Source organism: Nerophis ophidion, linkage group LG25, assembly GCF_033978795.1.
Source record: "Nerophis ophidion isolate RoL-2023_Sa linkage group LG25, RoL_Noph_v1.0, whole genome shotgun sequence".
Lineage (NCBI taxonomy): Eukaryota > Metazoa > Chordata > Actinopteri > Syngnathiformes > Syngnathidae > Nerophis > Nerophis ophidion.
In genome coordinates, this window is record NC_084635.1 from 2,311,557 (window position 1) to 2,336,373 (window position 24,817).

Genomic DNA, 24,817 nt, shown 5'->3' on the forward strand with positions numbered 1-24,817 from the left:
ATTTCTTCAACTTTTAATCAGAAGGGTTCAATCTCTCTCCTGTGGTAGTTTGAAGCCGAAACGACAAAAGGCCTCAGAGAAGGTAATGTTTGAAAAAACCCCGAAATTTTTCAGCCAACTTTTGTATTGATGTGCGAATAGCAAACTTACTGTTGATTTTAGCCGGGGGGTGTGAGTGTATGAAATATAGATCTAACTGAGACCTACAAAGTGGTTTTTGGTTCATGTTTTTACAACGTTCCTACTGGAAATTACAGACAGTTGTCTCCGTGTTTTCTTCCTAAGGGGCGCTAGAGCGCAATTTTGACTTTTGGTTTTTTGATTAGATCGCAATTTTCGGCAGTCCTCATGTGTGTGTCCAATTTGGTGAGTTTTGAAGCATGTTAAAGGGGTCAAATTACAACTCAAAGAGGTGGTGGTATAATAAAGAATAATAATAAAACCTTACAAATTCAATAGGGTCCTCTGTCCCAAAAGGGACATTCGGTCCCTAATTAGCATTGAGCTCGTGCATTTTCAAAAACGGAACCTTACTGTACTTTCCAGTGCCTTCTTCTTGCTTTGTTGGCAGTTTAAACTGTGTCGCTTGAGTCCGCACTGACGTGACGCCTTGTGCAACGGAGGCATCGAACTATGGTACTGTTTGATTTGACTTTAGTCTCTACGCAGTAGTAACAGCGGACGTCGATTGCTATCTGTAAAACTACAGAATTTGATACACCACTGGCACTAAGCACAATAACATCTTAAAAGTGCAACACGGTTATTTTATGCTAGCTCCAGTTCACAGTCACTGATGTACTGCACATAGTTGTCCTTGCTGGAGATATTGACCGCTTCAGCCCCCAAAGGAAGCCCCTCGCTGAACTCCGATCCGACCTCGCAGTCGTCCAAATTCCCTCTGGACTGAGACAAAGCGACGGACTCGGTCACTATGCTTTCCTCCGTGTCCGCCTCCTTCTCCGCATCTCCACTCTCATCCAGCTGACTGATGGCCATGTCCCCCTGAGACTCGGTTAGAAGTGCGTGGACGTTAACGTTAGTGGCAAGCGTCCTTTCCATCTGGTACTGGTCTCTGGCCTTCAGGATCAGCTTGTACGTCTTGCTGCGGTATTTGTACACCAAGTGGAAACATGTGGCTCCAAGTAGGGGGACGGTTGACACGGTCAGAAGGCAAATGCTGACTGTGATTATGATGACCAGGTTAGGGACTTTTCTTTTGGTGGCGAAGAGCACCTGAACCTCACAGACCTCCCCTTTGTAGGTCAGACACAGGGAGTAGTTAGTACCTGGCCGTAGACCACTGAGTAGGTAGGTGTTGACGCCCTCTTTGATCTGTGACCACAGCACAGGCGAGTATTTGCGGTCAGGGGTGACACACAGATACAACCCTCTTGAACGGGATTCTTCAGAGTTCTCTGGAAGCCTGTAAGGCTTTTGGCTGACATTATGAGGACTATCTGGTGAGACTGCGATAGTCCAGTTACTGTCTCTGGGTATTAGAAGAGGGTTGAGTTTTACGGTGACCTCCGTTTCTGACACCCCCAGCGCAATGATGCCGAAGTCAAACACGTGCTGAGTGGTGTCATCCAAGCTCCGATTGAAGACATGATTTGAAACATGTCTCGTTTTAGCAGTCAAGCCGCATTTGGTCGGGCTTATCGACTCCTCAAAATACTGAGGGGTGATCTCTGCGGTCGGAAAGGAGGTAAGCAAGACTTCTTTTCTCTCAGCTACGGAATCAAACACAGATGTTTCCGTTACGACCGGTTGTTGTGTTGCATCGGTCATGACTACAGACGTTGGCCCTGAGGACACTTTGACTAAGAGTGAGTCAATCGCCGTACCAAACTTGTTGGAGGCAGAGCAGCTGTAGTTGCCGCTGTCATCCTTGCTGAGATGTGAGATGATGACGGTTCCATTGTGATAGATTTGGACCGGACTATGGGACAAGAAGGAGTGAGGAGGTTCTTTCGGGTGACTGCGAATACTCCACATGACCAATGGCGTCGGGTTGCCTTTGAAGTCACAAGTTAAGACCAAAGCATCGCCCTCATACAAAGTTGTGTCGCCAACCTGTGGCTGAGTCCTGATTGTGACGGTCGGCTGAGCGCATTTGGACTCAGCTAAGTTCACAATCATCTCTCCTTTAAGTTCCTTTGGAGTAGCACAAGTCATTAGGTTCATTTTGGGGACTGAGAGGGTGGAGGTCAAGAACCAATCTCTGAACCAGCTGAGTGAACAAGTGCATGCAAAAGGATTGTTGAAGAGCTGCAAATGGGACAGAGAAGTCAAGGAGTCGAATGTCCCCTCTGATATGGTCAGAAGTTTGTTGTTGTTGAGATGGACGGACCTCAGGTCTTTGAGGTCCGCCAAGGCTCCGCGAGGAAGGCGGACCATTTCATTGTGGTTCATCTTCAGCAGCTGCAGCCGAGTCAGATTCTGCAGATCGCTCCATGGAAAGTCGGCTATCTTGTTATGGCTGACGTCAAAGTTGCGCAGATGAACCAGAGTCGAGACGCTTCCTGGCTCAACAGAGACGATTTCGTTGTGGGCCATCCACAGTGACATCATCCGGGTCACGTTGGCGAAAACGCCTCGTGGTACCGTACGGATCTTGTTTGCCGAGAGACTGAGAGTGGCGACATTGTGTGGCAGGTCGGATGGGATTGTGGCCAAGTCTTTGTAGGAGCATTCAGCAAAATGGCGTCCATATTTGATAGAGCAAGTACAAAGCGGCGGGCATTCCAATGAGGCGCTGAAGATAGTAGAACTCACCACCGTTAATAAAAACAGGGATTCTCTGGCGGACATTTTCAGCTCCTGTAAAAAAAAACGTAACAACCTTTTAGCGCATAGTTAACAAAACAAATAAATACTACAAACGACCGCTGCTTTAGCAGCCGCAACATTAAAGGGGAACCATCCATCCATCCATCCATCATCTTCCGCTTATCCGAGGTCGGGTCGCGGGGGCAACAGCCTAAGCAGGGAAGCCCAGACTTCCCTCTCCCCAGCCACTTCGTCTAGCTCTTCCCGGGGGATCCCGAGGCGTTCCCAGGCCAGCCGGGAGACATAGTCTTCCCAACGTGTCCTGGGTCTTCCCCGTGGCCTCCTACCGGTTGGACGTGCCCTAAACACCTCCCTAGGGAGGCAATCGGGTGGCATCCTGACCAGATGCCCGAACCACCTCATCTGGCTCCTCTCCATGTGGAGGAGCAGCGGCTTTACTTTGAGTTCCTCCCGGATGGCAGAGCTTCTCACCCTATCTCTAAGGGAGAGACCCAAACTCATTTGGGCCGCTTGTACCCGTGATCTTATCCTTTCGGTCATGACCCAAAGCTCATGACCATAGGTGAGGATGGGAACGTAGATCGACCGGTAAATTGAGAGCTTTGCCTTCCGGCTCAGCTCCTTCTTCACCACAACGGATCAGTACAACGTCCGCATTACTGAAGGGGAACATTATCACAATTTCATAAGGGTTAAAACCAATAAAAATCAGTTCCCAGTGGCTGATTTTTTTTCGAAGTTTTTTTCAAAATTTTACCCATCATGGAATATCCTGAAAAAAGGCTTTAAAGTGCCTGATTTTCGCTATCTGTAAATCCACCCGTCCATTTCCCTGTGACTTCACATAGTGCTGCCAATGTAAACAAACATTGCGGATAGAACAGCAAGATATAGCGACATTAGCTCGGATTCAGACTCGGATTTCAGCGGCTTAAGCGATTCAACAGATTACGCATGTATTGAAACTGATGGTTGGAGTATGGAGGCAGATAGCGAAAACGAAATTGAAGAAGAAACTGAAGCTATTGAGCGAATAGCTATTGAAGCTATTCGTCGATCGCCTTCTAACCAACGATCGCATCTTTTGACCACTGGAGCAACTTAAATCCGTCGATTGGTAAGTGTTTGTTTGGCATTAAATGTGGGTGGAGGGAAAGGCTGGATGCAAATATAGCCACAAATGTACATACAGCTAGCCTAAATAGCATGTTAGCATTGATTAGATGGCAGTCATGCCAAGACCAAATATGTCTGATTAGCACATAAGTCAATAACATCAACAAAACTCCCCTTTGTGATTTCGTTGACTTTATCGTTGGAAATGCATCTGCTTTGAGTGTCGCAGGATATCCACACATTCTTGCCATTTCTGCCATGTTAGAATCGATTAGCATGCCGTGCTAATCGATGCTAACTCCACGTAAGTCAACTTGAATCCGTCCCTGTTAGTGTTGTTACACCTCCAACAACACACCCACGAGGCATGATGTCTCCAAGGTACGGAAAACAGTAGAAAAAATGGAAAATAACAGCTGATTTGACTTGTGTGTGTAATGTGTGTGAGAAAATGGCGCATTGCTTCCCGTTGTAACGTCTCGGGTGAAAGGTCATTGCTCCGACAGCGAACAATTGAAAGGCATTTAAATCGACAAATTCACCCTTTTTTAGAGTTTGGAAATTGGTTAATAAAACATATGGTCTTTTTTCTGCAACTTCGAGGTATATATTGAGGCTTACATAAGTCTGCTGATAATGTTCCCCTTTAATGCTGTCACAACTATGACTCTTGCTGGAAGACTGCCTTCGATAATGGCGCCATTCCCAAATTACGTGGGCTCTATCGATAACCTCACTAACAACTTTAATGATGCCCTGCGCGACACCATTGTGACTAAAAAAGGTTTCTAAAAGGCGTACCTTACCCCTGGTTTACAGTAGAAACTATAGCTCTTAAAGTATCATGTAGAAAGCTGGAACAGAAATGGCGTGCGACCAAACATGAGGTTTTCCATCAATGTTTCATAGAAAACTACAGTGGATTAAACATCAGAGGTAAATATTATAAACGTGGCGCTTTTCTCTAGCATTCAAAAACGTGGTTATTCATCCTTTCCTCAAAAGACCTGACCTTGATCCTGCCCTCATGGTAAACTACCGGCCGGTGTCCCACCTTCCCTTTATCTCGAAAATCCTTGAAGAAATCTCTGTGAACCATTTCAGTCCGGTTGTTGTGATTAAAATAAAGTAAGTAAATAATTACTCAAATGATGAAATAATTAATTATACTTTGATATAAAATAAATGAATGAAACATTTAACAACACATATATATTCGATTCCAATTGTAATAAGCTATTGTCAAATATAGGTAATTATTTATAGATTACTTACATAATGGAATATTAAATAATTAGTTAAATCATGGAAAAAAATAATTAAATCATGAATTATTAAAATCAAAAATTGATCAATTAAATGTACTTTTACAATAAATGCATTGACACATTTAACAACACAAAATAATGCATTTAACTTTGACTATAATCAACTATTGTCACATTTATTTAAATATAAATTAAATATAGAAATCATGAAATAATCAATTAAATTGTGCAAAAAAAACATTAAATCATAAAGTATTAAAATCAATAATTGATTGAATAAAATCACTTAATCAATAATGTACATTTATGTAAAAATAATGTCTCAATTAATAACACATGTATTTATATAATTCCAATTGTAATTAATTGATAAATTCAGGTAATTACTTAGAGTAATAGAAAAATTAAATTACGAAATAATTAATTAAATCATTAAAACATTTATCAAATGATAAAATATTGCTATAAATAAATAACAATCAAATTATTAAATAATTAAATGTACTTCTGCATAGAAATAATGGCAGAATTAATAACACATTTAATTAATTTCATTGTAATTGATTAATGACACATTTAGTTAATTATTTACAGATTAATCAAATAATTAAATCATAAAAAGATTTATTGAATTATAAAATAATTAAACACTTGATTGAATAATAATCAAATGATTTAATAATTAAATGTACTTTTACATAAAAATAATGGCAACATTTTTAACAAATGTATTTATTTAATTCCAATTGTAATGATTGACACATTTAGGTAATTATTTAAAGATTAATCAAATAATTAAATAATATGAAGATTAATCAAAGCATTTGTTAAATTATATTACAGTGGAATAAATAATTGATTAAATAATGATCAAATGATGGAAGTTTTAAATGTACTTTTACATAAAAATAATGGCAACATTAATGACAAACGTATTTATTTATATCCAATTGTAATAGATTGACACATTTAGGTAATTATTTAAAGATTAATCAAATGATTAATGAAAAACTGAATTAAATAATGAAAACATTTGTTAAAATATATAACAATGAAATAAATAATTGAGTAAATGATCAAATGATTGAATTATTAAATGTACTTTTACATAAAAATAATGGCAACATTAATAACAGATGTATTTATTTAATTCCAATTGTAATTGATATTAAAGACACATTGCGGTAGTCATTTAACGATTAATCAAATAAAGAAATCATGAAATAATGAACTAAATAATGAAACATTTATTCAATTACAAAATAATGAAATAAATGATTAGACATGAATCAAATTATTAAATAATTGAATGTACTTTTATATAAGGTCACAATTGACAAATGATACATTTAGGTAGTTTTTTTAACGATCATTCAAATAATTAAATCATGAAAACATTTATTAAATTGTAAAATATTGAAATAATTCATTAAATAAATAGATGTACATCTACATTAAAAATAATGGCAAATTAATAACACATTTATTTATTTAATTCCAATTGAAACATTTAGTTAATTATTTAAAGATTAATCAACTAATTCAATAATGAATTTAATCATGAAAACATTTGTTAAAATTATATAATAATGAAATAAATAATTGATTAAATGAATAATTAAATATACTTTTACATAAAAATAATGGTAACATTTCTAACAAATGCATTTATTTAATTCCTATTGTAATTGTTTGACACATTGAGGTAGTTATTTGGATATTAATCAAATAAATTATGAAATCATAAATTAAATAATAAAACATTTATTAAATGACTAAATAATGACATAAATGAATAGATAATAATCTAATTATTAAGTAATTGGATGTACTTTTACATAAAAAAAATAATGGCACAATAAATACCACATGTAGGTTTAAATATTAATCAAAGAATTAAATCATGAAAAAAATCACTAAATTATAAGATATTTAAATAATTAATTAAATAATAAATCAAATAATAATTAAATGTCGAATTAATAACATGTATTTATTTAATTGCAATTGATTAATGAAACGTTTAGTTAATTAACTAAAGATTAATGAACTAATGAAATAAATCATGAAAACATTTGTTAAATTATGTAATAATTAAATAGCGATCAAATGATTGAATAATTAAATTTACTTTTACACAAAAATAAAGGCAACACTAATAACAAATGTATTTAATTCCAATTAATTCATTGAGGTAGTAATTTAAATATTAATCAAATAATTAAATCATAAAATGACTGATTAAATAATTAAGTAATAAATTGATTGAATAGTCTGATGCACTTTTACATACAATTAATACCAGATTTATGTATTTAATTCCTCCTGTGATTGATGAGTGACACATTCAGGGAATGATTTAAAGATGTCCGAGGTGACCACCCAGAATGTTGCACTAGTCTAACACGTCATTAGCACGGCCGGTGTCATTGCAGCTACGCAGCAGATGTCCTTGGTGGCGTCTGACGTCACACACATGGTCACGTCTGCAGCAACACAAGCAGCAAATTGAAAAAATAAAAAAAAGATGAGATCTCACCCGAGCTGATCTTGAGGCGAGGAGCTGCGACGTCCAGCAGAAGACAAGGCGGCGCACAAACACGCCATGGGAAGTTTGAGGGAGGCTGGGTCTCCTCCTCTTAGCGCTGCACATGCGCGGATGTGTCCTCTCCTCTTAGCGCTGCACATGCGCGGATGTGTCCCCTCCTCTTAGCGCTGCACATGCGCGGATGTGTCCCCTCCTCTTAGCGCTGCACATGCGCGGATGTGTCCCCTCCTCTTAGCGCTGCACATGCGCGGATGTGTCCCCTCCTCTCTACCGCTGGACCACGTGACGTCTTGGGGGGGAAACTCTCCTCAACCACCGGACAATTCATTAGGAACACTTGCAGGTGGGACACACTGAGAGGAAATACTGGACTGGAGAATGCGTAAAAACTTTGGGGTTTTTTCAACAGCAGTCCTTTAATAGCTCGCACAACACAAGATGTGACAATCAAATGTCATTTAGTAAATGCACCGTCCCATGAAATTGGACCTTCTACAGGAAATGACGTCACACTAATATGGAAGCCCGTTTTTACATTATGCAAATTATGACTTTTTTCCACTCAAAATTATTACTTTTATAAAAAAAAAAAATTATAGTTATTTCCTCATTACAACTTTATCTCAGGATTTGTATTTATTTTTGAAATCTCAAACAACTTTCTATCTCATAATTACGACTGTATTTAACTTGTCTTTTTAAATCTCATTATTATGACTATTTCATTATTTCAACTTCATCTCATAATTTCAAATTTTGTTTTTTTAAATTTCACAGTAAGGAACTATTAATATCATTTCCATGTATCTTTTAAAAAAACAACACCCTAACAGTAAATCATAATTATGAGATTAAAAAAAAAGTCTTATGTATGAAATAAAAAACTTATTAATTTAAGTTTCCAATGTTATCATTTAGATTTTTGTATCTCATAAATTGGAAATGTATCTCATTGTGGCTTTTTATCTGCATGATTGTGACTATTATCTAATAATTTAGGACTTTTTGATAGTGACTTTTTATCTCAGAATTTCGATGTATTATATTTAAAAAATGCCCCATTGGTAAATCGTATTTATAAGTCAAAATTTGACTTTTCATCTCATAAATCAGACTTTTTTTCTCACAATTAGGACTTTTTAAACTCATAATTTCTTCTTTTTTTACAGTTATGGCTTTTTATCTCATATGTCGCAAACAGACTGGACAAGTTGGTAGAGAAGGCCAGTAACGTGGTGGGAGTGGAGCTGGACTCTCTGGCGGTGGTGTCAGAGAGGAGAAGTCTAGCAAAACTCCTAGCCATTATGGACATCATCTCCCACCCACTACACTCGGACCTTGCGGAGAGAATGAACATGTTCAGTGGAAGGCTCAGACTCCCTAAATGTAACACGGAACCACACAGGAGGTCCTTCATACCGATAGCCATCAGACTGTATAATACATATGTTCCTTGACTGCACTTAAATGTAGAATATATTTATATTATTCATATATTATATATATATATGTCAAATATTATTTAGTATTATTATTGTTTATTCAGAGCGAACTGTGGTGCTGAATTTCCCCCAGGGATCAATAAAGTACTTTCTATTATATTCTATAACTACGACTTTTTAAATTTTATAATTCTGACTTTTTAATCATTAACTCATAATTTGGAGTTTTTTTTTAAAATGTCATAGCAAATTATTTTTAAAATCATTTCAATGTATCTTTAAAAAAATACTCCAATGGTAAATCATAATTATGAGATTTTTTTAAAAGTATTATTTATGAGATACAAACTTAGTTATTAATTTGAGTTTCCAATGTTATAATTTAGATTTTTGTATCGCATTATGGCTTGTTAGCTGTATAATTATGACAATTTTCTTATAATTATGAACTTTTTAATAATTATGAATTTTTATCTCATAATTATCCCTTTTTAATCTCATAATTTTGATGTATTAAATAAAAACACTCCAATGATAAATCGTAACTATAAGTCATAATTTGACTTTTTATCTCATAAATTAAAATTCGATCTCACAATTACGACTTTTTATTTCATAATTGTGATGATTCTATTATCTTATAATGTTAACTTTTTACTTTGTAAATTCGTAGTTCTTTTTCAACTATAACAATTAATTTTACTGTCCAAAGACATAACCTTTATGAAAAATGTGGAATATTGCACATCACATGGTGGACAGGAAGCAGAATCATGTAACATATTTATATTGACTATTTACTTTTTGACTGTTATATCTTAATACCTTATTTTAGTGAGTATTTTTAACTGTGATGTTTATTGCCTGTAGAGAGTGTTGAAAGGCACCAACAAATACGAAAACCAAAACCAGTGGTAGCTGGCATGTTGTCTAACTCGTAAATAAAAATAGAATACAATGATTTGCAGATCCCTTTCAACTTATATTCAATTGAATAGACTGCAAAGACAAGATACCTAATGTTCAAACTGAGATTTTTTTTTTTTTTTGTGCAAATAATCATTAACTTTGAATTTAATGGCAGCAACACTTTGAAAAAAGTTGTCACAGGGGCATTTTTACCACTGTGTTACATGGCCTTTCCTTTTAACAACACTTTTTGAAGCTTTTAAGGTGGAATTCTTTCCCATTCTTGCTTGATGTACATGAGCGTAAGTGGTTCAACAGTCCAGGGTCTCCATTGTGGTATTTTAGGCTTCATATTGCGCCACACATTTTTAATGGGAGACAGGTCTGGACTACAAACAGGCCAGTCTAGTACCCACACTCTTTTACTATAGAGCCACGCTGCTGTAACAGGTGGCTTGGCATTGTCTTGCTGAAATAAGCAGGGGCGTCCAAGTAAAATACTTTGCTTTGATGACAACATATGTTGCTCCAAAACCTGTCTGTACCTTCCAGCATTCACGGTGCCCTCACAGATGTGTAAGTTACCCACTAATACACCCCAATACCATCACAGATGCTGGCTTTTGAACTTTGCACCTATAACAGTCAGGATGGTTCTTTTTTCTTTGGTCCGGAAGAAACAACGTCCACAGTTTCCTAAAAACAATTTGAAATGTGGTCTCGTCAGACCACAGAACACTTTCCCACTTTGCATCAGTCCGTCTTAGATGAGCTTGGGACCAGCGAAGCCGGCGGTGTTTCTGGGTGTTGTTGATAAATGGCTTTTGGTTTGTATAGCAGAGTTTTAACTTGCACTTAAAGATGTAGCAACAAACTGTAGTTACTCACAGTGGTTTTCTGAAGTGTTCCTAGGCCATGTGGTAATATCCTTTACACACCGATGTCACCTTTTTAATGTAGTACCGCCTAAGGGAGAATGAAAGTCACGGGCATTTAATGTTGGTTTTCGGCCTTGCAGTAATTTCTCCAGATTCTCTGAACCTTTTGATGATATTACAGACTGTAGATGGTGAAATCCCTAAATTCCTTGCAATAACTGGTTGAGAAATGTTCTTAAACTGTTCGACAATTTGCTCACGCATTTGTTCACAAAGTGTTGACCCTCGGCCCATCCTTGTTTGTGAATGACTGAGCATTTCATGGAAGCTGCTTTTAAAACCTAATCATGGCACCTACCTGTTCCCAATGTGCCTGTTCACCTGTGGGATGTTTCAAATAAGTGTTTGATGAGCATTCCTCAACTTTCTCAGTTTTTTTGCAACTTGTGCCAGCTTTTTTTTTTTTAAACATGTTGCAGCCATCAAATTCCAAATGAGCTAATATTTGCAAAAAACAACCAAGTTTACCAAATCAAACATTAAATATCTTGACTTTGCAGTAAATTCAGTTGAATATAGGTTGAAAAGGATTTGAAAATCATTGTATTCTGTTTTTATTTACCATTTACACAACGTGCCAACTTCACTGTTTTTGGGTTTTATAAACTGTATTACCATTATGAAGAACTTTGCAAGCCACAGGAAGATTATTAGGAAGTTGACAAAATGTATTTTCCCGTAGTTATGAAGTAATAACAGTATTAGTGACTAAATAGAATAAACAGGGTTGCTTTATTGAAGTGTGATAGTGCGACTTCATTACCAAACATGCGATTCATACAAAACCGACTTAGCGCGTAAAAAGATTTTTACTTTTAGAGGGCACGTTGAAAAAGTACGCTTGACGTGTTGAACCTTTTCTCCATAAAAGTTGGACTAAAGTTAGTCAACGAGGCTGCACCAAGAAAAGCTAAAACATGGATAATACGATTCCTTGCGTTTATCCTCAAGTCTTTCACTTGGTCCTGGGTTAAAAAATAAATAAATAGACTGTGCTTTTTTTGGTCCGCTGCAAAGGTCCCTCCGCTGCTCCCGGGCGGCTACACCATGTCGCCGTGTCTGAGGACGCGCTGGTCGCGGCCTGGCGGGTACTGCTGCGTCCAGTCGATGACGGCTGGCTTGAAGAGGCCGCAGCATCGCAGCTGGAAGAAGGACCGCACGTTCCCACACACGCCCAGACTGCACACACCAAATCACAATCCTGTGTGCTTCACGGACTCTATGTATCCCTTGCAGACTGTAAGTATATATATATATATATATATATATATATATATTGTAGGAACCACAATATTAACAACAGAAGGAAAAAAAACCTTTTGTGTGAATGGGGGAGGCAGCGTTTTCCTGTTGATTTACCATATTTTCCGCACTATAAGGCGCACCGGAATATAAGGCGCACCTTCAATGAATGGCCTATTTTAAAACTTTGACATATACAAGGCGCACCACATTATAAGGGGCATAGAAAAGATGCTACAGTAGAGGCTGGGATTACGTTATGCATCCTTTGGATCAGGGGTGTCAAACTCAAATACAGAGTGGGCCAAAATTTTAAACGGAACAAAGCCGCGGGCCAAGGTTGAACAAATGAACCTTTTAATAGGGACCCAAACAAGTTTTGCGTTAAATATTGAACAAGCAAGGCTTATATAACTTTAGTGACATGCAAAATCCAGTTTCAAACAATAACAATAATAATTAAAAAAATATCAATGGCATATCAAATAAAATATAAATAAAAATGTTATGCCTTTTTTTCTACTTGCAATCTTCTGAGGTAAATATCACATTTTTTCCACAGGCTAGTGATACATTTGAAAATAAAATAACAATAATGAATGGACCAAACATTCAAGCCTTGAAGTAGCAAGAGAAAATGAATGAATAAAACGTTAATTATTGGTCAGTTTGTTGGAAGTTTCCCAGAAGAGTTAGTGCTGCAAAGGGTTCTGGGTATTTGTTCTGTTGTGTTACGGTGCGGACGTTCACCCGAAATGTGTTTGTCATTCTTGTTTGGTGTGGGTTCACAGTGTGGCGCATATTTGTAACAGTGCTAAAGTTATTTATACGGCCACCCTCAGTGTGGCCTGTATGGCTGTTGACCAAGTATGCTTGCATTCACTTGTGCGTGTGTGTGTGTGTGTGTGTAAAAGCCACAAATATTATGTGACACGCTGTTTTTATGGAGGAAAAGCGGACGTGACGACAGGTTGTAGAGGACGCTAAAGGCAGTGCCTTAAATGCACGCCCCCAATATAGTTGTCCAGGTGGAAATTGGTAGAAATTCGGGAGAATGGTTGCCCCGGCAGATTTTCGGGAGGGACACTGAACTTCGGGAGTCTACCGGGAAAATTAGGAGGGTTGACAAGTATGAGTATTAGCGGTGAATGCGGTGTTACAGCGACACCGACGCTGTATAACACCGGCTAAATTGATATTGCCTCAAGGGCCAAATTAAACTACACGGGGCCAGAGTTTGACACCCATGCTTTAGATGGAGCTGCGCTAAAGGGAATGTCAACAAAACAGTCAGGTCAGTCAAACTTTATGAATAGATTACAAACCAGCGTTCTGACAACTCCGTTCACTCCCAAAATGAATAAACCGCTGTTTTATTATTTTACCCGAGGTAAATGGTATTTTGTTTATCTTTTAACAACAGCGAGGTATAACTTGTAGTGCAACATTTATATCACATAGTGGAGGGGAACTATTCCTCGATTAAATGAACATGCACAAAACACTCTGATACTGTTACTGTCAATCAAATGTTTGTGCGATCACAATATAGTAACACTCGAAATAGTGCAAAGCAATAACAATATAACAATATATGAATGCGTGAGGCGTGACTTTTTCATTTCCATGTGTGTTTATGTAAGGACCTCAAAATGGCTCCTATTAAGGGATATCATTTCAGGAAGGCAGGAATTGTCACTGAACTGCTAGACAACAGCAGCGACACTGACTCCATTAATGACGTCTTCAACGAGACGGAGGCGGCTTCGTCTCGTTGAAGACGTCATATATCCCAGCATGCACTGCACGCTTCTTCTTCTACGGGGGAAAATAAGGTAGGTGGCTGCTTATTGTAGTTGCGAGACCTGTTGTGGCATGTTTAATTCGGACACTGAAGAAGAAGAATTTGAGGGATTCGTGGATGAGGAATAACTTAATAAAGTGAGCTCTACATGTTTATTTTGTGTGTTGTGTTGTGTGACATTAACGTTTGAGCAACGTTGAGTTATTGATATATTGTTATTACTTTGCACTATATAGAGACGTATTAATGGAGTCAGTGTCGCTGCTGTTGTCTAGCAGTTCAGTGACAATTCCTGCTTTCCTGGAATCATGTCTCTCTATAGGAGCTATTTTGGGGTCTTTACATAAACATACAAATGGAAATGAAAACGGCACACCTGGCGCAGTCATATATCCCAGCATGCACCGCGCATTTCTTCTCCTACGGGGGAAAATGAAGTCGGCGGCTGCTCACCGTAGTTGTGAGACCTGTTGTGGCTCAATATTGGTCCATATATGAGGTGCACCGGATTATAAGGCGCACTGTCAGCTTTTGAGAACATTTTAGGTTTTTAGGTGCGCCTTGTAGTGCAGAAAATACGGCAATTAAAAAAAACTAACTGAAAAAAACACAAAAAAGAAAACACGCCCAGACTGGGAAAAAGTATGTGACAGCAGCTGAAAAGTACTCACAAAGTCGTCATACCACAAGTCCTGCAGCAGTAAACATCTACATGACCTCCAATAACCGCTCAGGCTATTGGCCACCATGAGCTTGGCAGCTACACAGCAGCTAAGCACACAAGCTAGACATAAATAATAATAATAATAATTGAACAATATTGCCGTGTAAAACACCACATTTGTCAATACGAACAAGAAGCGTGTTGGAATGTTCCCAGTAACAAGCGTGTCCGCATCAATCATAACCAGTCCACTTCAACTTCAAATAGTGTTTATCGTGCCTGCCAATGTTCTCGGAGTAATTTCACTTGATCAAACCTTTGCTAACATTCCACACTACAAAATAATACAGGTTTGTAGTATGATTCGGCCTGATATCATTTTAGATTAATATCGGCATCAAAGCTCAAAGCTCCAAAATCGGTATTGTTTGTTGTATCAGTACAATCCTGGTAATAAGTATCCTTAATTGAACAATATTTTAGGACTAAACATGACATGTGTCAATATAAACACGTATAAAATAATATAGTTGCATATTATTTACACATACAAAGTCTCCAAGGCAAAAGCGTGTTAGAAAGTATCCAGTAACAAACGTGTCCGCATCATTCAACTTACCGTATCAAGAACTTAACCTAATTAATTATTTTGGCCACCAGGTGTAGCCAAAAAACAAATGACCCTTCCACTTCAACTTAAAGACTGCTTAAGTCCAGTCCAGATGGTTAACAATACATAGGTCAGTGTTCTCGGAGTAATTTCACTTGATCAAACCTTTGCTAACATTCCACACTACAAAATAATACAAGTATGTTCAATGAGTCGGCCTCATATCATTTTAGATTAACATCTGTACAAATCAATACGCGAGGCTCCAAAATCCGTTTCATAAGTGGTGTCAGAACAACGCTGGTTAAAAGTATCCTTAATTGAACAATATTTTAGTATAAACATGACATATGTCCATATTAACATGCATCAAATAATTGTATTTGCATATTATTTACACATGCAAAGTCTCCAAGGCAGAAGCGTGTTAGAAAGTATCCAGTAACAAACGTGTCCGCATCATTCAACTTACCGTATCAAGAACTAACCTAATTAATTATTGTGGCCTCCAGGTGTAGCCAAAAAACAAATGACCACTCCACTTCAACTTAAAGACTGCTTAAGTCCATTCCGGATGGTTAGTAATCAATAGGTTAGTGTTCTCCGCGTAATTTCACTTTTTTTAAACGTGTTCTAATATTCCACACTACTAAAAAACACCACACTACTGAATAACACAAGTATGTTCAATGATTCGTGCTGATATACCAGATTAATACCGGTATCGGCCCACACTGAAGGGTCCGCTCCAATATCGATATAACGGGAAGTGAAAAAGTTATGGGGTTTTTCGTTTCGCGACCAATAACTCACTTGTATGGATTCTGTGCCAAGGATACCGTCTGTCGGTGTTTTCTGGCGTGCATCATCAGGTTCATCTTCTCGGCGGTGGTCAGTCCCAGGAAGGCAATCTGGTCCAGAAGAGAAGCGGAAGTTACGGTCCGATGCCACGAAAGAAAAGTTCTGTCCTCACCTGGTAGATTTGTAGCAGCAGGATGATGCTGGACCAGCAGCAGTGGTACAGCGCCAGCATGAAGACGCACAGCAGCCACGGCGAGCAGTCGGCGACAGCAAAGGCCACGCCCACAAGTCCTTGCATCTCATAATGCAGCGCACAGCGCGTGGACCAGTCTGCGCGGCAAAAAAAAAAAACACGGTTTGGTGGGAAAAGGAGGCTTGTGTGGCGTCCGCTTGGCGCCATGATGCGGCGACTCACACGTTAGGCAGCCGTAGAACATCCAGACGCACGTCAGCATGAGAGCCAGCAGGAAGAGGACAAAGTGGGCGTGGTTCCTCGCACCTGAGACACGTTAGAACGTGGTATTCAGGCAGAGGCTGAGACACATTTGGTCCCAAGGAAAGGAATACATGGATGGATGTGAAAGGAGCGCTGCGGTACAGCTAACATTTTTACAGCAGGTTGCAAAAAGGCGATTTTTACAACACTCCTGTCATATTGATGATCTTTGAGTCATGTTGTGGAAGTACAGTACATTTAAAAAGTATTCACGACACACAACCCCCTATCATGACGACGGGTTCTTTTGTTTTCTTTTTAATTTCACAAATGTATTAAAACTAAAGAAATCACACGTACATCATTTTTTTACAGTCTTTGCTCAATACTTACAGTCGTGGTCAAAAGTTTACATACACTTGTGAAGGACATAGTGTCATGGCTGTCTTGAGTTTCCAATAATTTTCTAGAACTCTTATTTTTTTGTGATAGAGTGATTAGAGCACATACTTGTTGGTCGCAAAAAACATTCATGAAGTTTGGTTCTTTTATGCATTTATTATGGGTGTACTGAAAATGTGACCAAATCTGCTGGGTATTGTGGCCAAACAGCTCAATTTTTGTTTCATCTGACATCACATGGACACAGATAAGTTCTGTGGTCAGATGAAACAAAAAATGATCTGTTAGGCCACAATACCCAGCAATAAGTTTGGAGGGGAAAAGGTGAGGCCATTAATCTCAGAATCACCATCAAACATGGTGGTGGTAATATTATGCTCCGGGCCTGTTTTGCTGCCAATGCAGCTGGTGCTTTACAGAGAGTAAATGGGACAATGAAAAAGGAAGATTACCTCCTAATTCTTCAGGACAACCTAAAATCATCAGCCCGGAGGTTGGCTAAGTCTTGGGTGCAGATGGGTGTTCCAACAGGACAATGACCCCAAACCCACATCAAAAGCGGTGAAAGAAAGGCTAAATTAGGCTAGAATTAAGGTTTAAGAATAGCCTTCCCAATGCTGACTTAAACATGTAGACAATGCTGAAGAAACAAGTCCATGTCAGGAAACCCACACATTTACGTGAACATAAGTAAGTCAACTTGATTGTCGCAAAACAGCGCCAAGATTAACAGATTGTAAACTTTAACACTGAAACAGAGTCATGCTTGGTCTTTATCAAATGTGAATTATATTTATATAGCGCTTTTCTCTAGTGACTCAAAGCGCTTTACATAGTGAAACCCAATATCTAAGTTACATTTAAACCAGTGTGGGTGGCACTGGGAGCAGGTGGGTAAAGTGTCTTGCCCAAGGACACAACGGCAGTGACTAGGATGGCGGAAGCGGGAATCGAACCTGCAACCCTCAAGTTGGTGGCACGGCCACTCTACCAACCGAGCTATACTGCAATATTATTAATAATAATAATAATGAAGGAAAATAAGACAAATACTAAACCCATAAGACGAATATTTAGGAAGATTATTCCAATGCAATTTAGTATGCATTGTCCAAATAAACTCAATTTAGACATAAACAAGACTTCATGTAAAAATGTAGGCCAAACTAAGGTTTGGCAGCACGGCGAAATAGGGTTTAGTGCGTCTGCCTCATAATATGAAGGTCCTGAGTAGTCCTGGATTCAATCCCGGGCTCGGGATCTTTCTGTGTGGTGTTTGCATGTTCTCCCCGTGACTGTGTGGGTTCCCTGTGGGTACTCTGGCTTCCTCCCACCTCCAAAAACATACACCTGGGGATAGGCCCCTCCCACCTCCAAAGACATGCACCTGGGGATAGGTTGATTGGCAACACTAAATGGTCCCTAGTGTGTGAATGTGAGTGTGAATGTTGTCTGTCTATCTGTGTTGGCCCTGCGATGAGGTGGCGACTTGTCCAGGGTGTACGCCGCCTTCCGCCCGAATGCAGCTGAGAAAGGCTCCAGCACCCCCTGTGACCCCAAAAGGGACAAGTGGTAGAAAATGGATGGATGTAGGGCTGGGCGATAAATCGATATATAGGATATATCACGGGTTTGTTTCTGTGCGATAGAGAAAAAGACTATATCGTAGGGGTGTAACGGTACGTGTATTTGTATTGAAACGATTTGGTACGGGGGTTCAGTTCGGAGATGTACCGAACGACACGGACATATTAAGTAGCGCACGTTTTGTAAACAATGCACACCGAGGCACTAGTGGTGCAACGGATCTACATTGATCCGTGATCCGTTCGAATCAATATCCTTGGTTCGGCACACACGCGGTCTGATTTATGAAAAAAAAAAAATAAAATTCTTCGCACAGCGTGGTGATGGCGAGCGGAGTAACGGAGGAACTTGAACGCCCCGTGCCATTTAATCGGTGTGTTTACAGGTGCAGACTCCATTGTGCAAAACGAGGGTTTTAAACCTGCTGAAAGTGCTTCAGCCACATTACGACATCCCGTCACTCACCAACTTCAACCATAAGATTGTGCCAGATTTTTATGAGCAACAGGAGAAAAAAGTTGTGGACGGACTATCCCTAGCGTCATCTGTTGCGCTCACAACAGAAGGGTGGAGGTCCAGGGGAACTATGTGACCATAAGTGCAAGGGTGGAGGTCCAGGGGAACTATGTGACCATAAGTGCAAAGGTGGAGGTCCAGGGGAACTATGTGACCATAAGTGCAAGGGTGGAGGTCCAGGGGAACTATGTGACCATAAGTGCAAGGGTGGAGGTCCAGGGGAACTATGTGACCATAAGTGCAAGGGTGGAGGTCCAGGGGAACTATGTGACCATAAGTGTAAGGGTGGAGGTCCAGGGGAACTATGTGACCATAAGTGCAAGGGTGGAGGTCCAGGGGAACTATGTGACCATAAGTGCAAGGGTGGAGGTCCAGGGGAACTATGTGACCATAAGTGCAAGGGTGGAGGTCCAGGGGAACTATGTGACCATAAGTGTAAGGGTGGAGGTCCAGGGGAACTATGTGACCATAAGTGCAAGGGTGGAGGTCCAGGGGAACTATGTGACCATAAGTGCAAGGGTGGAGGTCCAGGGGAACTATGTGACCATAAGTGCAAGGGTGGAGGTCCAGGGGAACTATGTGACCATAAGTGTAAGGGTGGAGGTCCAGGGGAACTATGTGACCATAAGTGTAAGGGTGGAGGTTCAGGGGAACTATGTGACCATAAGTGCAAGGGTGGAGGTCCAGGGGAACTATGTGACCATAAGTGTAAGGGTGGAGGTCCAGGGGAACTATGTGACCATAAGTGCAAGGGTGGAGGTCCAGGGGAACTATGTGACCATAAGTGCAAGGGTGGAGGTCCAGGGGAACTATGTGACCATAAGTGCAAGGGTGGAGGTCCAGGGGAACTATGTGACCATAAGTGCAAGGGTGGAGGTCCAGGGGAACTATGTGACCATAAGTGTAAGGGTGGAGGTCCAGGGGAACTATGTGACCATAAGTGTAAGGGTGGAGGTCCAGGGGAACTATGTGACCATAAGTGCAAAGGTGGAGGTCCAGGGGAACTATGTGACCATAAGTGCAAAGGTGGAGGTCCAGGGGAACTATGTGACCATAAGTGCAAGGGTGGAGGTCCAGGGGAACTATGTGACCATAAGTGCAAGGGTGGAGGTCCAGGGGAACTATGTGACCATAAGTGCAAGGGTGGAGGTCCAGGGGAACTATGTGACCATAAGTGCAAGGGTGGAGGTCCAGGGGAACTATGTGACCATAAGTGCAAGGGTGGAGGTCCAGGGGAACTATGTGACCATAAGTGCAAGGGTGGAGGTCCAGGGGAACTATGTGACCATAAGTGCAAGGGTGGAGGTCCAGGGGAACTATGTGACCATAAGTGCAAGGGTGGAGGTCCAGGGGAACTATGTGACCATAAGTGTAAGGGTGGAGGTCCAGGGGAACTATGTGACCATAAGTGTAAGGGTGGAGGTCCAGGGGAACTATGTGACCATAAGTGCAAGGGTGGAGGTCCAGGAGAACTATGTGACCATAAGTGTAAGGGTGGAGGTCCAGGGGAACTATGTGACCATAATTGTAAGGGTGGAGGTCCAGGGGAACTATGTGACCATAAGTGCAAGGGTGGAGGTCCAGGGGAACTATGTGACCATAAGTGTAAGGGTGGAGGTCCAGGGGAACTATGTGACCATAAGTGTAAGGGTGGAGGTCCAGGGGAACTATGTGACCATAAGTGCAAGGGTGGAGGTCCAGGGGAACTATGTGACCATAAGTGTAAGGGTGGAGGTCCAGGGGAACTATGTGACCATAAGTGCAAGGGTGGAGGTCCAGGGGAACTATGTGACCATAAGTGCAAGGGTGGAGGTCCAGGGGAACTATGTGACCATAAGTGCAAGGGTGGAGGTCCAGGGGAACTATGTGACCATAAGTGCAAGGGTGGAGGTCCAGGGGAACTATGTGACCATAAGTGCAAGGGTGGAGGTCCAGGGGAACTATGTGACCATAAGTGCAAGGGTGGAGGTCCAGGGGAACTATGTGACCATAAGTGCAAGGGTGGAGGTCCAGGGGAACTATGTGACCATAAGTGCAAGGGTGGAGGTCCAGGGGAACTATGTGACCATAAGTGCAAGGGTGGAGGTCCAGGGGAACTATGTGACCATAAGTGCAAGGGTGGAGGTCCAGGGGAACTATGTGACCATAAGTGCAAGGGTGGAGGTCCAGGGGAACTATGTGACCATAAGTGCAAGGGTGGAGGTCCAGGGGAACTATGTGACCATAAGTGTAAGGGTGGAGGTCCAGGGGAACTATGTGACCATAAGTGCAAGGGTGGAGGTCCAGGGGAACTATGTGACCATAAGTGCAAGGGTGGAGGTCCAGGGGAACTATGTGACCATAAGTGCAAGGGTGGAGGTCCAGGGGAACTATGTGACTATAAGTCCAAGGGTGGAGGTCCAGGGGAACTATGTGACCATAAGTGCAAGGGTGGAGGTCCAGGGGAACTATGTGACCATAAGTGTAAGGGTGGAGGTCCAGGGGAACTATGTGACCATAAGTGCAAGGGTGGAGGTCCAGGGGAACTATGTGACTATAAGTCCAAGGGTGGAGGTCCAGGGGAACTATGTGACCATAAGTGCAAGGGTGGAGGTCCAGGGGAACTATGTGACCATAAGTGCAAGGGTGGAGGTCCAGGGGAACTATGTGACCATAAGTGCAAGGGTGGAGGTCCAGGGGAACTATGTGACCATAAGTGCAAGGGTGGAGGTCCAGGGGAACTATGTGACCATAAGTGCAAGGGTGGAGGTCCAGGGGAACTATGTGACCATAAGTGTAAGAGTGGAGGTCCAGGGGAACTATGTGACCATAAGTGCAAGGGTGGAGGTCCAGGGGAACTATGTGACCATAAGTGCAAGGGTGGAGGTCCAGGGGAACTATGTGACCATAAGTGCAAGGGTGGAGGTCCAGGGGAACTATGTGACCATAAGTGCAAGGGTGGAGGTCCAGGGGAACTATGTGACCATAAGTGCAAGGGTGGAGGTCCAGGGGAACTATGTGACCATAAGTGCAAGGGTGGAGGTCCAGGGGAACTATGTGACTATAAGTCCAAGGGTGGAGGTCCAGGGGAACTATGTGACCATAAGTGCAAGGGTGGAGGTCCAGGGGAACTATGTGACCATAAGTGTAAGGGTGGAGGTCCAGGGGAACTATGTGACCATAAGTGCAAGGGTGGAGGTCCAGGGGAACTATGTGACTATAAGTCCAAGGGTGGAGGTCCAGGGAAACTATGTGACCATAAGTGCAAGGGTGGAGGTCCAGGGGAACTATGTGACCATAAGTGCAAGGGTGGAGGTCCAGGGGAACTATGTGACCATAAGTGTAAGAGTGGAGGTCCAGGGGAACTATGTGACCATAAGTGCAAGGGTGGAGGTCCAGGGGAACTATGTGACCATAAGTGCAAGGGTGGCGGTCCAGGGGAACTATGTGACCATAAGTGCAAGGGTGGAGGTCCAGGGGAACTATGTGACCATAAGTGCAAGGGTGGAGGTCCAGGGGAACTATGTGACCATAAGTGCAAGGGTGGAGGTCCAGGGGAACTATGTGACCATAAGTGCAAGGGTGGAGGTCCAGGGGAACTATGTGACCATAAGTGCAAGGGTGGAGGTCCAGGGGAACTATGTGACCATAAGTGCAAGGGTGGAGGTCCAGGGGAACTATGTGACCATAAGTGCAAGGGTGGAGGTCCAGGGGAACTATGTGACCATAAGTGCAAGGGTGGAGGTCCAGGGGAACTATGTGACCATAAGTGTAAGGGTGGAGGTCCAGGGGAACTATGTGACCATAAGTGCAAGGGTGGAGGTCCAGGGGAACTATGTGACCATAAGTGTAAGGGTGGAGGTCCAGGGGAACTATGTGACCATAAGTGCAAGGGTGGAGGTCCAGGGGAACTATGTGACCATAAGTGTAAGGGTGGAGGTCCAGGGGAACTATGTGACCATAAGTGTAAGGGTGGAGGTCCAGGGGAACTATGTGACCATATGTGTAAGGGTGGAGGTCCAGGGGAACTATGTGACCATAAGTGTAAGGGTGGAGGTCCAGGGGAACTATGTGACCATAAGTGCAAGGGTGGAGGTCCAGGGGAACTATGTGACCATAAGTGCAAGGGTGGAGGTCCAGGGGAACTATGTGACCATAAGTGTAAGGGTGGAGGTCCAGGGGAACTATGTGACCATAAGTGTAAGGGTGGAGGTCCAGGGGAACTATGTGACCATAAGTGTAAGGGTGGAGGTCCAGGGGAACTATGTGACCATAAGTGTAAGGGTGGAGGTCCAGGGGAACTATGTGACCATAAGTGCAAGGGTGGAGGTCCAGGGGAACTATGTGACCATAAGTGCAAGGGTGGAGGTCCAGGGGAACTATGTGACCATAAGTGCAAGGGTGGAGGTCCAGGGGAACTATGTGACCATAAGTGCAAGGGTGGAGGTCCAGGGGAACTATGTGACCATAAGTGCAAGGGTGGAGGTCCAGGGGAACTATGTGACCATAAGTGCAAGGGTGGAGGTCCAGGGGAACTATGTGACCATAAGTGTAAGGGTGGAGGTCCAGGGGAACTATGTGACCATAAGTGCAAGGGTGGAGGTCCAGGGGAACTATGTGACCATAAGTGTAAGGGTGGAGGTCCAGGGGAACTATGTGACCATAAGTGCAAGGGTGGAGGTCCAGGGGAACTATGTGACCATAAGTGTAAGGGTGGAGGTCCAGGGGAACTATGTGACCATAAGTGTAAGGGTGGAGGTCCAGGGGAACTATGTGACCATATGTGTAAGGGTGGAGGTCCAGGGGAACTATGTGACCATAAGTGTAAGGGTGGAGGTCCAGGGGAACTATGTGACCATAAGTGCAAGGGTGGAGGTCCAGGGGAACTATGTGACCATAAGTGCAAGGGTGGAGGTCCAGGGGAACTATGTGACCATAAGTGTAAGGGTGGAGGTCCAGGGGAACTATGTGACCATAAGTGTAAGGGTGGAGGTCCAGGGGAACTATGTGACCATAAGTGTAAGGGTGGAGGTCCAGGGGAACTATGTGACCATAAGTGTAAGGGTGGAGGTCCAGGGGAACTATGTGACCATAAGTGTAAGGGTGGAGGTCCAGGGGAACTATGTGACCATAAGTGTAAGGGTGGAGGTCCAGGGGAACTATGTGACCATAAGTGCAAGGGTGGAGGTCCAGGGGAACTATGTGACCATAAGTGCAAGGGTGGAGGTCCAGGGGAACTATGTGACCATAAGTGCAAGGGTGGAGGTCCAGGGGAACTATGTGACCATAAGTGTAAGGGTGGAGGTCCAGGGGAACTATGTGACCATAAGTGTAAGGGTGGAGGTCCAGGGGAACTATGTGACCATAAGTGTAAGGGTGGAGGTCCAGGGGAACTATGTGACCATAAGGGTGGAGGTCCAGGGGAACTATGTGACCATAAGGGTGGAGGTCCAGGGGAACTATGTGACCATAAGCGCTCATTTCATCCCAGCAGAGTGGGGGAGGAGAAGACACGCCCCCTCTATGAGAGTCACCTGACACAAGCAGCGGAGGAAAGGAGAAATCCCTTTTTATGTGGCAGTGTTTTTCATTAATTATGTTAAAAAGAAGATATTATGCCTTGTGCACTTGAACTAGATTCCATATATTTTAATTTAATAATTTAAAAGTGTTACAAAACAAATCGGCAAAACCTCTGTTTATTTGTCATGTCTTTTTTTTTTTTTTTGGCTGATCCGAAAAAAATGTTCCAATCCGTGAGT

The 24,817-nt window shown here is 41.7% G+C and overlaps 2 protein-coding genes across 3 annotated transcripts in view; both read right to left on the minus strand.

The window, feature by feature from the left end:
* The window catches only part of LOC133543076 (immunoglobulin superfamily containing leucine-rich repeat protein 2-like), a 9,357-nt gene extending 1,195 nt beyond the window's left edge, over positions 1-8,162 (minus strand). The window contains exons 1-2 of the mRNA XM_061887480.1: positions 7,717-8,162; positions 1-2,823 (exon numbers count right to left, since the gene is read on the minus strand). The exon at positions 1-2,823 is cut by the window's left edge and continues 1,195 nt beyond it. Coding sequence (XP_061743464.1) covers positions 769-2,823; positions 7,717-7,830 — 2,169 coding nt within the window. The 5' untranslated portion in view covers positions 7,831-8,162 and the 3' untranslated portion in view covers positions 1-768. The remainder of the gene's footprint in view (positions 2,824-7,716) is intronic.
* A 3,565-nt stretch (positions 8,163-11,727) lies between these two features.
* Positions 11,728-24,817, minus strand: part of zdhhc13 (zinc finger DHHC-type palmitoyltransferase 13) — a 437,024-nt gene continuing 423,934 nt past the window's right edge. For both annotated transcript variants that reach the window (XM_061887482.1, XM_061887481.1), the window contains exons 14-17: positions 16,551-16,634; positions 16,308-16,465; positions 16,148-16,245; positions 11,728-12,193 (exon numbers count right to left, since the gene is read on the minus strand). In XM_061887482.1, the coding sequence (XP_061743466.1) occupies positions 12,055-12,193; positions 16,148-16,245; positions 16,308-16,465; positions 16,551-16,634 (479 nt within the window). In that variant the 3' untranslated portion in view covers positions 11,728-12,054. The remainder of the gene's footprint in view (positions 12,194-16,147; positions 16,246-16,307; positions 16,466-16,550; positions 16,635-24,817) is intronic.